This window comes from Aulonocara sp. 'chitande type north' Nkhata Bay, linkage group LG14 (assembly GCF_057382095.1).
Source record: "Aulonocara sp. 'chitande type north' Nkhata Bay isolate Kocher_YH1m ecotype deep benthic linkage group LG14, A_spYH_male_GT1.1, whole genome shotgun sequence".
NCBI classification, from domain to species: Eukaryota; Metazoa; Chordata; class Actinopteri; order Cichliformes; family Cichlidae; genus Aulonocara; species Aulonocara sp. 'chitande type north' Nkhata Bay.
Genome location: NC_141357.1, coordinates 27,067,887 through 27,081,557, shown reverse-complemented (window position 1 = coordinate 27,081,557; position 13,671 = coordinate 27,067,887). Strand labels below are relative to the sequence as shown.

General features: G+C 40.1%; 1 protein-coding gene and 2 non-coding genes across 6 annotated transcripts; 2 read left to right on the top strand and 1 right to left on the bottom strand.

The window, feature by feature from the left end:
- Positions 1-1,312: 1,312 nt before the first annotated feature.
- dyrk1ab (dual-specificity tyrosine-(Y)-phosphorylation regulated kinase 1A, b) lies at positions 1,313-12,494 on the top strand. Of its 4 annotated transcripts, none has more exons than XM_086261817.1 (12): positions 1,313-2,153; positions 3,956-4,025; positions 5,500-5,696; positions 6,016-6,108; positions 6,574-6,762; positions 6,972-7,119; positions 7,226-7,512; positions 7,664-7,810; positions 8,086-8,226; positions 8,355-8,658; positions 8,936-9,060; positions 9,382-12,494. In XM_086261817.1, exons 2-12 carry the CDS (start codon positions 4,016-4,018, stop codon positions 9,967-9,969), a joined length of 2,229 nt encoding a protein of 742 aa, XP_086117943.1. In that variant the 5' UTR covers positions 1,313-2,153; positions 3,956-4,015; the 3' UTR covers positions 9,970-12,494. The 4 variants fall into 4 exon arrangements, with proteins under 4 accessions (XP_086117943.1, XP_086117945.1, XP_086117944.1 ...); XM_086261818.1 differs by lacking the exon at positions 1,313-2,153 and adding an exon at positions 2,249-2,983; XM_086261819.1 differs by lacking the exon at positions 3,956-4,025 and having other exon boundaries at positions 1,314-2,153.
- Positions 12,495-13,220: 726 nt separating this feature from the next.
- trnap-cgg (transfer RNA proline (anticodon CGG)) lies at positions 13,221-13,292 on the top strand. The gene has a single exon. It is a non-coding gene; the product is annotated as a tRNA-Pro (tRNA).
- A 267-nt stretch (positions 13,293-13,559) lies between these two features.
- Positions 13,560-13,631, bottom strand: trnap-agg (transfer RNA proline (anticodon AGG)). Its single transcript has one exon. It is a non-coding gene; the product is annotated as a tRNA-Pro (tRNA).
- Between the last annotated feature and the right edge of the window lie 40 nt (positions 13,632-13,671).

The following is a 13,671-nucleotide window of genomic DNA, read 5'->3' as shown; positions in this document are numbered from 1 at the left end:
TGGTCACGGAACACTGGACCAGCTCTTTATCCTCCCAAGGATACTTGAGGGCACATGGGAGTTTGTAGATGTAGCATGTAGAAAACGTGAAACAGTGATGAACATTTCCTCGAGTGGCTGGCCTACCAAAATTACTCTAAGAGCACATCAACGATTCATCCAAGAAATCACAGAAAAACTCATCTAACAAACTTCAGGCCTCACTTGCTTCAGTTAAGGTCAGAGTTCATGATTCAACAATAAACAACAAAGCAACAAAAAACATCCCAATGATCCCCAAGACCTCTGGGAAAATATATTTGGTTTACTGAAAAGACAAAAGCGGACCTCTTTGGAAGGTTTGATTTCTATTTCATCTGGTATAAAACTAGCAGAGGCTTTTGTAAAAAAGAAACTCATATGAAGAGTTAAACATGGTGGTGGTATTGTGATGGGCTGTGGCTGTTTTGCTGCTTCAGGCCTTGGACGACTTGCCCTAATTGATAGAACCATGAATTCTGCTCTCTTGCAGAAAATCCATGAGGAAAATGTCCAGAAATCAGGTTGCGCCATGAAGATCAAGGGCACTTGGGTTATGCAGCTGGACAATTTGAAATATAAAAAATAACAAAATTAGGTTTTTAGAGTGACCTAGTGAAAGTTCAAGACTAAATTTGATTGAGATTTGCATGCCCTTAAAAAAGTCGCTCATGCTTGAAAAATGCCCAACGAATTAAAACAATCTTAAAATTATTTTGTTTATCTGAAAGATGTGAATGCATGCAAAGAAGAGAAACAGAAAAAATCAGGAAGGAGGCTAATTATTTTGCTTAGCAAATAGATTTAATTAATAATTAATAAAGATGTTCAGTGAAATTTTTTTTAAAGATTCTACCTACTAACTTACCAATTTTGTGAAGTGAGGAATTCCAGCAACTCCCCAAAACTTTTTACAGTGTATGCTTTATTAAACAGTTTCATCATTTCATCATTACTGTGTCTAATAATGACTATTTTTTTAAACAAAGATAGATATTAAAGAAATAAAACGTTTACACGTTATTAACCTTTTGTTATTGTTATGACCATTTGTTGGCTGAGCTAGAATCTCTTTGTGGTTATATTGCTGTACAAGCTGTATCTTTAGACGGTGAAAATAACCGTCTAAAGATACAGCTAAATATTGAATCTCTTCTGGTTGATAGCAACAGGCCAAACGCGGTGGAAAAAGACAGACAGGGACACCACCGGAGTTATGTGTGTCCTGTAACGCGGGCAAGTTAGATCTTATTCGTCATTGGTACATCCGGGTACCTTTTTTTTTTGATTGACAGTTGCCATGGCAACAAGCTAGAGCATCGCCATTTTGTCAGGAGGGTTTTTTTCCCCAGCTCAGTCTTTTCAAATGTTCTCCCTTCCCGCCGGAATAATGCTGTCAGTGGATATATGTCTGACGTTTTTGGATATCGAAATGCGTCTAGTGGATCGGATTAAGAAGATCAAGAGACCGACGTTTTAACACAGTTGAAATAATTAGGCGGCGCCGCACTAACTCAGTTGTCCGTGTCTCTGGTCCACCGGGCCGGTTCACTGCGCAGGTTTGGACCGCGCGCCATTTTGTGAAAATTGACACAAAATTCCTAACCAAAATTACCAGAGGACACGGATTCCGTTTCACGTTTAAAATACTCCGGATTTAACCGTGTTCTCGTGTTTGTCGAAGTGGCCGGCGCCAAATTTGCGAAGACGGCGTAAAAATCTGAATTTGGCAGAACATTTATTTAGCGGTGGCTAGATTCGTTAGCTTGACGCTAGCCACAGAAGCTACAGCTAGCCAATGTTAGCTGCGTTCATTTTGTCAACTAGCTAGCCAGCTCGCTAAGGTTAGCTGGTGAGTTATGCGTGCTAGTTATCGTTAGCATGTCGCTTGTCATCAGCTGATAGTAACGTTAGTCAAGAGTTTCTTCGACAGGCGATGTTTTTCCACAGTGCTTGGGACATGAACAGCGCAATGAACCTGACTGGCGAATTATTTTAGCCGGTCAGAGGACGGGGGAATTGGATTTAACGTTAACATTACTCGCTAACCGTGCAGGGAGGGGAGAATCTCAAGCTGGATAAGTTTCCTCATCATACAGGTTATTGGACTTTAAATGAAGATCGTGCCATCAGAGGTGAGCAAAAGCCTTTGCGAAAGCGTCCAGGTTAACGCTTTCGTGGATGTATATGTTGTGTGTAACGTCAATGGTTAACAATGATGGACGCGATCGTGAAGTTGAGAAAGGTAGCTTATGGTATGGCGGCTAGCTAACGTTTTGTGGCGGCGCCGACTCCGCTGGAGCCACCTATAACGTTTGCTTTCAGTCAGTAGGTCAACTGATTATTAATGTCAGACAGAAACAGCATCCGAACTGGTTTTTGGACTAACCTAGAGAGAGAGGGGTGCAGCGGATTGTGTGGGTTTAGACGAAGAGTCATGCTGGCACAGTGTTAACGTTAAAGCTAGCCCTGCGATATTAGACTGTCATTGTAGGATTGAAGAAAATGTTGCTCTGCTGGCTCATATTTCCGTTGTGGATTACTGTCTAACTATATTACTTGCAGAGGTGTAGTTTTTATTTTTACAGCAATGGAGTGCGGAAGCTAACCAGGCTAACGCCTCGTAGCTAAATCGGCTAACTCGGCTAATGGTTAACGCTGACTTGTTGACGAACCAGCTGAATGGGCCCCACAACCCGCTGGCTGCACACACAGCGTCACTAGCTAACGTTAACACTGGATTGGTGAGAGATATGCTTGCTTGTCCTGCAGTTTTCAGGGTAACGTTAACGACGACGGCGTTAGCTAGTTAGACTGCTAACGGTAACGTGAGCCTGAATACGTTTGTCATTTATGCGTGGAATTGGGAGTCACATACACGAACGATATGTAGCAAGACTGGCCGCAAATTAACACTGAATATGCTTCCTAAATTCCAACCATGACGAGCGCTACCCCATCATCTGTAAGTACAGAGCTACCCGGCGACGGTCTTTATACACGAGCGTTAGGCTTTTAATTGTTTTGGGTTGGTTTCGTTTGATTCAGCTTTGGAATGGATCTAATCGGTTGGGCGTGAGAAGATGACACGCAGACTTGTTATAGAGGTCTTTAGCCATCACTTATGATATGATACGGCTAGTAATAGCAAGCTAGCTGTCGTTATATTTACACACCTAAATAGGCCCGTTGATGCCGTAATGACTAGAGCCAGGAAAGGAACTGTTCATATGTCAGTACTGAAAATTAACAAGAATCAGACATTTAGGGGAGACTAAAGAGCCACAAGTGCGCTTGCAAAATGGCTTTGTGTTAAAATAGAGCTGATATTTTCCCCTGTGTGGTTTGTCGTTTTTTTTATTAAATGACAATTTTACCTCTTAGTTTTGTTAGTATAGTGCCTGCCATTGTTTGTGAATTTCTGTCAAACCAAACTTTTTCAGTTCTTCCTCAAAACAGTAATGGCAGTAAGGCCAGTTAGGTTCTCAGTAGCAGATGGCTATTTTAAGTTAAAGTATTGTGTATTTAATTTCACCCCATTTAGATTATATTTTTAAAATCGGTATGAACATTCTGAGAGGAGGTCAAGTGCTCTTCTAGATCCACAACAATGCAAATCCTGTTTTAGTTAATGTCTGTAATAGAACTATTTAGAAGTTTCACAAGAACTATATGTATTAAGTATTTCAAATATGTAATTTCCTGGGTCTTAACTATCTTTACAGTAAATGCACAAGTAGCTTGAAATTTTCAAATTTGAGGTCTGTTTGTAAACTCCCTCCATTAACACATTTACCCCAAGTGAGCTTCTTAAAGTTTTGGGGTGTCTTCTGCTGTCTAGCAGTTCTCTGTCCCTTCTTATGAAAAGTTTAACCACTATGAAGTTAAGTCCCACCAAAGATGCACAATGATGATATTCTGTTTTTATTCTTTGTAGTGGGTTGTGGTTTGCTGCTGGACTCTCCTCCCAGGATGATATGAAATTTTACAGGAGAAGATGCATCCAGGTTAGCTGCCATATATTAAGCCTTAACCCTTTGGTGAGGAAGTAGTGCTCTTCTAGGAGCTTCTCTTTCAGTTTTGTTGTTGTTTTAAATTCAGACTCAAAAATTTGTAGGACTCTCTTAAGGGGGGTAAAAAAGTCAAGTAAGGATGAATAATTAAGAATTGTCAGTACAGAATTTACCATTTAATTCATTGCAATTATTTCATTGCAGAGCTCAAAGTAATTAAAATTTGCTTAGTTTTTTTTTGTCTGAACTGAACAAGCAGTAAAACAAAGTAGTTATGACAAATGGAAGTGCTTTAAATTTAAAATGTTGTAAAGTGTGTGTATATAAAAGTGAAAAATAAGTGTTACTTTTCAAATAGTGTTTGACTGTGCTCCATCTTCTTACAGTTCCTCTTATTTCTGTCAGTGGATGTGCTTTTTTTTTTTTTTCTCCTTGCTTTTCGAAAGCTGGGTCAGCTTTGTAACGCTCTCAGATGGAGTGCAGGTTTTGGGCTGTGCAGCTATTTTGCTGTCAGGCTCTTGTGTTGAAAGCAACGTCTAAGTGTGCCAAAGTTCAATTTTATTTCTTGTTTATTTCTTGTTTTCTCATTGGAAAATGGGAGCAGCTCTGCCCTGGCAACAAAAGTAGGCTATTTGCATACTGCGTTGTGATTGGTCTGTGCATTGATGGGCTTGCCAAATCACGCTGTATCTCTGTGGTGATAGGCTATGCTAATTAGGTGCTGTTGCTGGGATTCTGAATAGTGGTTACTGTGTAGCACTGGTGAATTGTGTTGTCTGGTGAGAGATGCTGATAGCTGAACATGCTATTTAATAATTTTTTGATTCCTTCTGGCTTAAAATGAAGGATGATTCACTGTACAGTGTGGAGATGCTTTATTTCCACCCCTTTTCACTGTTAAACCTGCTGTTTTGCTCCTTTTTCTTCACAAAGGTTAATATGTTACTATTGTATTTTATTTTGTGGTAATCCTCTAATGCTGTTTTTTTTTTTTTTTTTTTTTTTTTTTTTTTTTTTGCTTTAAATGTTTAACAAAAGACACTTTGTATTAACCTGACGTTTCTCTTAAATATGTATTCATTCTTGCTATTCTCAACATCATTTTTGCCTCTTTTTTTTCTTTTTTTTTCTTTCTTTTTAAAGAACGATCTTATTTCACTATACATATAAACACTAGAAATGCATAATTTGCATAAGTATTTTATTTTCCCAAAGCTAAATTTAGGTTCTTTTTTGTGTTAAGGGAAGCATTGCCTGTTTAAGTAGCAAAACAAAAAGGCCATTTGTATTTTGTCTGTACAGTAAGTAGAAAATATATTTTTCATTGTCTTTTTGGCCACACATCTCTTGTGTGGAGGAGGAAATACAATAGTTTCAAGTCAAGATTATTACATTTTTTTGTTCTTTTCTTACCTATAATGTTGAATCAGTTAATTTTGCAACTCAAAAGAGTGTTAATTTCTTCCAGGAGGAGAGACTTCAGCATGCAAACCTTCGTCCGTCCGGCTTGCGCCCTCTTTTTCTTTACACACTGCTGGTCTTCAGATGGCTGCTCCAATGCCCCATACGCACCAGCAGTACAGTGACCGCCACCAGCCAAGCACTGACCAATCTGTTACGGTCTTACCGTACAGCGACCAGACACCACAGCTCACTGCCAATCAGGTACACTAACCCTACCCTTCTCCACCTCCTGGATTTCCTTTCATCTTAACCCGGCAATACTTTTTGTGGTTTATTAAAATCCGGTTCACCTTTTGTTGCTGTCACCAGGCAGAGTAGCTGCTTGTCAAATGTTTTCTTCACTCTGTTCATGTCATGTCATGACAATAAATAAATAAATACTAATACTAATATTGTGCAAAATCAATTATAGTGCATTTAATGATAGCCCTTTAACACTAAGCTGTATCATCCAGAGCTGCTGTGTATAGTTTCCCCCCCCCCCTTAAAATGCTGTTATTTCCCTTTTGTGATGCTTCAGAGGCACATGCCCCAGTGCTTTCGTGACCCAACTTCAGCTCCCCTGAGGAAGCTCTCCATTGACCTTATCAAAACATACAAACACATCAATGAGGTCAGTTTTGTTTTCATTACATGTATCTAGAGCTGCAATAATTAAATTTGAAATTAATAAGCTGTTATTCTTATTGTTCTACTACATGTTTCAGTTAGTTTTACAAGTAGAATTGTATATACTTTTATATTTGCTGTTTCTTTTGTCATGTGTGATATTGTGTTAATATATCAAGAATTTGGATTGATGGTCAGACAAAACAAGATATAGGAAGGTGTCACCTTGATCTGACAGCCTTTTTTGTTCTATTTATTGTTATTTTGTTATTAAATAATAATAATTTGTTATTAGTGGCATTGTAAAGCGCTTTGGGTGCCTTGAAAAGCGCTATATAAATCCAATCCATTATTATTATTATTAAAGCGATGAATTGTTGCACCTTAAAAAAAAAACTTAAGTGTTTGGCATTGTTTTTACGTTGTAATAGTCAGTGAAACTTATGTGAACTGTTTTTTAAACTTATAGGTGTATTATGCAAAAAAGAAGCGACGGCACCAACAGGGTCAGGGTGAAGACTCCAGTCACAAAAAAGAGAGAAAGGTCTTTAATGACGGCTATGACGATGACAACTATGACTACATCGTCAAGAATGGGGAGAAGTGGATGGACCGCTATGAGATTGATTCCTTGATAGGAAAAGGATCATTTGGACAGGTGCTTAATTTATACATTGTGCACCATATACACATGATTTGAATCATGGCATGGAGAAAATGCAGGTTTTTATGAGAAAATTATGGTTTACTTTTCATCTGTATCACCAGAAGATTTGTGAAGCAACAGCTGTAGGTTTTTTAGCTGTGGTTAACAGTCGGCAAGTAATTTTCAGAAACGATACTATTTGTTGTTTTTGGCATCTTTAGGTTGTGAAAGCATATGACCGAGCAGAGCAGGAATGGGTTGCCATTAAGATCATCAAGAACAAGAAAGCTTTCCTCAATCAAGCCCAGATTGAAGTGCGGCTCCTAGAGCTCATGAACAAACATGATACCGAGATGAAGTACTACATTGGTAATCAACTCTTGAAATTTGCATCTGATCATAAAAATCATATCAAAGAAGTTAAAATGGCTTTTTCTGTATTTGACTCATATGGGTACAATTTGGTTTGCTGCAGTTCACCTAAAGCGTCACTTCATGTTTCGGAACCACCTCTGCCTCGTGTTTGAGATGCTGTCCTACAATCTATACGACTTGCTCCGAAATACCAACTTCCGTGGCGTCTCACTCAATCTCACCCGGAAGTTTGCCCAGCAGCTATGCACGGCGCTACTCTTCCTGGCCACACCTGAGCTCAGCATCATCCACTGTGACCTGAAGCCTGAGAACATCCTCCTTTGTAACCCCAAGAGGAGTGCCATCAAAATAGTGGACTTTGGCAGCTCATGCCAACTGGGCCAAAGGGTACTTTTACCATTTTCTTTAGCAACGTTCAAATCAACATATATAAAAAAAATATCTCTGGGAAGTGTGCCATAAACTTTTTGCCCCTGAACACTTGGTGTTATATTAGATAAAAGGTCTCATTATCCCTGTTCTTTTACCCTTTTTGTAGATATACCAGTATATCCAGAGTCGCTTCTACCGTTCCCCAGAGGTGCTGCTGGGAATGCCCTATGACCTGGCCATTGACATGTGGTCCTTGGGTTGCATCTTGGTAGAGATGCACACTGGGGAACCTCTGTTCAGCGGAGCTAATGAGGTAAAAAAAAAAAGTGAAACACTACTTAGGTTTGTTCTATGCTGTACCACTAATAATAACAAATAGCAATAGCTTTCACCTCATGTTTACATTTTTCTTTAAAATGTCAGATAAATGTTTAAGAATAGTCATCTTTAGATTGACATTTAACTTAATGTATTAATAAGAAGTCTTCAGTCTGCTTTAAGTTGCAAGTATAAATGTCAAAGGTTTTGTCAAATATTCCTTTCTGTCAGCATGACAGGAAGTAACTTTATTATTAACACTTTGTCCAGGTGGACCAGATGAACAAAATAGTTGAGGTTCTTGGTATCCCGCCTAATCACATAATGGACCTAGCCCCAAAAGCCAGGAAGTTCTTTGAGAAGCTTTCGGATGGTACATGGAGTGTTAAGAAGACCAAAGATGGCAAAAGGGTGAGCTCTTTTCTTTGTGCAGATGCACTCTTGCCACAATTTGTTTTGTTGAATGTTCTGGAATAATTACTGTAGATTTTGGTGATACACGAGTTGCCTTTAATGTGACGGTCCTCTGATTTAAATAGTATAAGCCTCCAGCTTCACGGAAGCTCCACTCCATCTTGGGTGTGGAGACAGGGGGTCCAGGTGGCCGGCGGGCGGGGGAGTCTGGCCATGCTGTTGCTGACTACTTGAAGTTCAAGGACCTGATCCTCCGGATGTTGGACTATGACCCTAAGAGCCGCATCCAGCCCTACTATGCCCTGCAGCACAGCTTCTTCAAGAAGACTGCGGATGAGGGGACCAATACAAGCAGTAGTGTGTCTACAAGCCCCGCATTAGAGCAGTCCCAGTCTTCAGGAACCACCTCCAGCACCTCCTCTAGCTCAGGTAACAGCCACCAGCTACAGATTCTGGGTGCAGTGTTAATTCTTTTTAAGTAGTAACATGTGTACATCTGTATGTTCTTGCATTAGGTAACATGGTTAAGTAACCAAAAAATTTGCTGACTTTGTTTGGTAAAATGCGGTTTTTGTAAACTGTTTCTTAACTCTTACCACAAGTAAAATGACCAAGAAAAACAACATGGTATGAAACCCATACAGCTGTGTGGGACAGAATTTGACATATTTGAATTGCTGAGGCTTTTGTTTTGTTTAAAACTCAGGAGGATCATCTGGGACAAGTACCAGTGGTAGAGCCAGATCAGACCCTACCCATCACCACTTGCATAGTGGAGGACATTTCGGCACGGCAATGCCTGCCATGGATGGTGACAGCCTCTGCCCACAGGTCAGTAAGGTAGCTGAAAATTAAAAAGTTGTACTAAGTTCTTGGAATGCTGGTTGATTAAACCAAAACTTAATAGCTTTTTTTTTTTTTTTTTTTTTAAAGTTCATACAAATGACTTCCTGTTAGTGTCATACAAGACTTCCTTCACTCATCAAAAATATTCTTGAATTTATTTTTCATGTATGACATGTTATTTTATTATCAGTATTACTCGTCAGAAATGGTCACAGTTCCTGAATTGTGAATTTTAATTTTGTTTAGTTTATGTTCTCAAAGAAAGGTTTTAGCTGTATTCCACTACTGACTCTTCTTATTTGACAGGCAAGACAGCCTTACCCACCACCGCTGGTGTGGGGAGGTGGCGTCGGACCCGAATCAGTCACTGGAGAGACCCACCCAGTCCAGGAGACCACCTTCCATGTCCCACCTCAGCACCCTAAGGCCCTGCATCCCCACTCACATACTCATCACCACCATGGGCAGATGATGGCTACACGTCCACGCCCACGCCACTACACTTCCCCGACACACAGCTCCTCAACACAGGACTCCATGGAGGTGGTTCATGGCCATCTGTCCATGACCTCCCTGTCTTCCTCTGCCTCCTCTTCCTCTACATCGTCCTCTTCCACTGGGAACCATGGCAACCAGGCCTACCAGCTCCGCCATTTGCCCGCTGGAGCCCTTGACTTTGGTCAGAATGGTGGGCTGAGCATGGGGCTAGGTGCCTTCTCGAACCCACGGCAGGAGACTGGCATGGCAGCGCACCCTGCATTCTCCATGGGAACGAACACAGGGCCTGCCCACTACCTAGCGGAAGGCCACCTGGGCATGAGGCAGGGCATGGACCGGGAAGAGTCTCCAATGACTGGAGTGTGTGTGCAGCAGAGTTCTATGGCCAGCTCGTGACTGCACTGACATTTTGCTGTGTGTTCCCCCTGTGCGTCATTTTTAAGGTGGTGTTTTTTACTACAAGGTGTGTTGAGAACAAAAGCTGCTCACGTCAGAAGGGAGATATCACTGAACCGCTACTACAGAGATAAACCTTTGTTAAAAAGTATATATGTAATTTTCACCAGTTTTTCTTTTGCAATCATTAGGCACAAAATAATACTGCGGAATAACCATAGTGAGATTGAGACATCCATTTTACCATTTCACCAGTTTCATGTAACCACCAAGTAATCACCATATGGTATTATGTGGCAAAATCTTCTAAGGAGCATTTCAGAGCAAAGTTTGAAGCTGTTTTGCAGGTAGCTGTTGGTGATGAAATGCTTGGCGTCCTCCTTCGGTTCAAACCATGGACTGCCTGACATTACTGTTTCACTGGTTCTTAATTATTTTTGCCCTTTTTTTGTTTTGTGAAGTTTCACGTAAAAAGCTGCTTGTAAATCCTGTAGCTTGACAATGAGGGGAAGTGTTTGCGGTGATATTTCTTGTTGTTGGTCGGTATTGTGTAACTCTGTCAAAGGGGAGCACATAGCAGTGGAGTCCCTATGCGTGTGCTGGCCGGGTGGAGAGGAGACCCCGCAGGTGGATACTGGCACCAGCCGGGGTCCAAGAAGAGGGAAGCACCACCCCTCAGGCCTAGAGGCCCCGTAGTCCTGCAAGCTGCAACCGGGCCTGGCACAGGCGAGAGCAGCGATGGGCGTGGGAGACGAAAGGATCCAGCCCAGTGAAAGGAAGACAGTCAGTGGCTGGTTCTAGATAACCCTTTGGCCTTATGACTCATGGACTTGGAATGGGATGGAGCTGGACATTATCATTTGAATTAAGATGGCTTTTCTCTATTTTTCTCTCTAGACAGCCCTTAATTCTTTAAAGAAATTAAAACAACTTAGAAAAGGTAAACACGAATGGTAATTTGAGGCCTTTCTCGACAAAGATTTCGTCTTCAGCAGGGCCCCACATAACAGGGTCTTATTGTACACAACAACCTCCTAAACATTAATTCCTTGAAATTTACTGGTTAAGGATTTTGCAGTGGAAAGAACTATTCCAGAGTCTACCCTTTTATGTTTTATTTTTCCCCCCCCTTCTGCATGTAGTTCCTCATCAGAACCACCTGCACAAGTCTCTCCATCCAAAACATGGAAACTGAAGAAAAAAACGAGTTAAGTGACTGCCTTTTTTTCTCCTCAAATTATGCTGTGAATTTTACAAGAATTTATTTTCCCTTTGGATATGTTTTTATACCAAAGCAGTTGTTTTATAGCATATAGGTGTCTGTAACCAATAATGTAGCAGTTCACCACTTTGACGCAAAGTTTATCAAGATCTTATTTTAACGTCAATACAAACAGCTGCAATATATTACTTTAGCAAAACTGGACACCGTTGTCGAGACCGTTGGCTATTGTGTATTCTGGCCAGATTTGTTTGCAACGTTTTACCAAAACTGTTTCCATATTAATTGGTAGATTATTTTGGGAGTCTTTTAAAACTTTGGTATGTTAGAGAATTTGGTAGTTACTCTGCAGGCTCCGGAGTAGCAAGATAGAGGCTGATGGTTTAAAAAAAAAAAAACAACTTAAAAAAAAAAAAACACAAAACACAAAAAAAAAAAAAAACACAAAACAAAGGAGACTAATGCGTTCTATTTCTGTGTCGTCGTTTTTCTTTTGCCCCCATCATACTATTTCAAAGGGTGTTGCTGCCTTTCATACATCATTTGGTCAACTTGGCTAGTTTCTGCCGTGAAGCAAGACTGTGGCAAACCAGTTTGTGTTGAATGGTATTGTTCTGATTTGGTAGGGCAGATCCCCACGATTGTTGTCCTATTCAAAGGGAAAGGGTGTCTGTCAGCCCACAATAACATGCTTTGCCTTGGCATAAATGCATGTTCTCAAAACATTACAGTCAATTACCAGATTTATTATTATTATTATTTTTATTTTTTTATATCAGGGATTTTGAAGTGCTTTCTTTCTTCTGTTGCTCATCTTACCAGCTTTGAAATTAGATATAAAAAAAGAAAAGAAACCCTGCCCACAGCCACCTTTCAAATTAAGGGCAGGACACAGGTCATGCTGTTGTCATCTTAAAGGAAAACCACCATATGAATTCATGCTTGGCATTTTCCATAAACACAAATGTAAAGCTACCTATATTGAGATTGGAGTTTTATCTGGATGTCAAGGTTATACTTGCAAATTTGCAATCATTTTTCATACCCCGCAGAATTTGAGAAATTTAGAATTAGCCGGTGGTTTTTATTGCTGGCACTCATACTGGTACTAAACATTCCAAAAATAAAGACTGAAAGAAAAAAGAATTTGACTGCAGTGACTCGTAAGTGTGCGCCTATTTCAGATCATGCTGATTGACCTCTTATTTAGAGCAGTTGTCATGAAATGCAGCCCCTTTTTAATAGTTGAAATAGAATTTATGTATATACTTATATTTTTTTAATAAAGGAAGTATAGAACTCACTACCTTGCTCCTGCTGGTATGTTGATTATGTTTGTCAATTTGGTGACCATTCAGTGGGCAGGAACTCCTGTTTTCTTAGTGGCAAAACCTTGCCTTTTGGCAAAGGTACTTGACTACATCAGGACAACACTATGAGGTAGGGTTTGAATCAAACAGGGAAAGCTAGATCTTCAAACCTTAATAATTTTCACAGGGTATATTGTAAGTGCATGTACATCACAAACCTTACTTTTTGGTTATATGAGAAGCACATGGTTGGAGGAAAAAAAAAAAAAGGTTCCATTGTTCATAAGCCTGTTCAGTTTGTGGGTTACACACAAACACCTATACTTGTTGACATATCTGAACACCCGACAGAAGTTGAAATCCTCTTATTTAATTTGGATTTATCCTTTTCATTTTTGAGTTCACATTTTTTCACTTTTTTTGTACATGCAACATGCACTATAGAATTGAACAGCATGGGGGAAAGGATAAGTCCATGTATCCACAGATTGTAAGATCTAGTCAAGACTTTGCTGTGTTTATGACAATGCCCTTTGTATTATATTAAGACAGTCTTATGTATGATATATAAAAAGAAGTTAATTGAATTGCTCTGTGTCTCTTTATTGTCCATTGACCCATCTATGTGAAATACTCAGATGTATAATAGTATGTAGTCCTAGAAAACGGAGTGAAAATGCTACATTTAGAAAAGGATACAGGAAATAGGTGACCGCGTTGGCTCGTTGGTCTAGGGGTATGATTCTCGCTTCGGGTGCGAGAGGTCCCGGGTTCAAATCCCGGACGAGCCCTCAATGTTTTACTCGGGAGTATGTATAGGATTTAAAAAAAAACATAAAGAACCATTCATGATAAATGGTAAAACACACTATACTTGCCGTCTCACGTGCAGACACCTACTTTTCATGCTTGGAGATAACTTCGGATTTAAAAGTCTTTTTACACCGGTAAAGCGTTTGTCGACATTAATCGTGTCCTTTCGTGTGTTTATTTTTTTTTGGCTCTCATGTGTCATGCTTTTATGACTAATATTAATAAACCGAAAGTCAAAAAAAGGCGGGCTCGTCCGGGATTTGAACCCGGGACCTCTCGCACCCTAAGCGAGAATCATACCCCTAGACCAACGAGCCACATACAGGACCACTCACCCGTGCGAGTTATTACTGCCTC

Coding starts and splice junctions, on each gene's coding strand:
- dyrk1ab (XM_086261817.1), top strand. Junction 7,513..7,663: donor CATGCCAACTGGGCCAAAGG/GTACTTTTACCA, acceptor CCCTTTTTGTAG/ATATACCAGTATATCCAGAG. Junction 8,659..8,935: donor CAGCACCTCCTCTAGCTCAG/GTAACAGCCACC, acceptor TTTAAAACTCAG/GAGGATCATCTGGGACAAGT.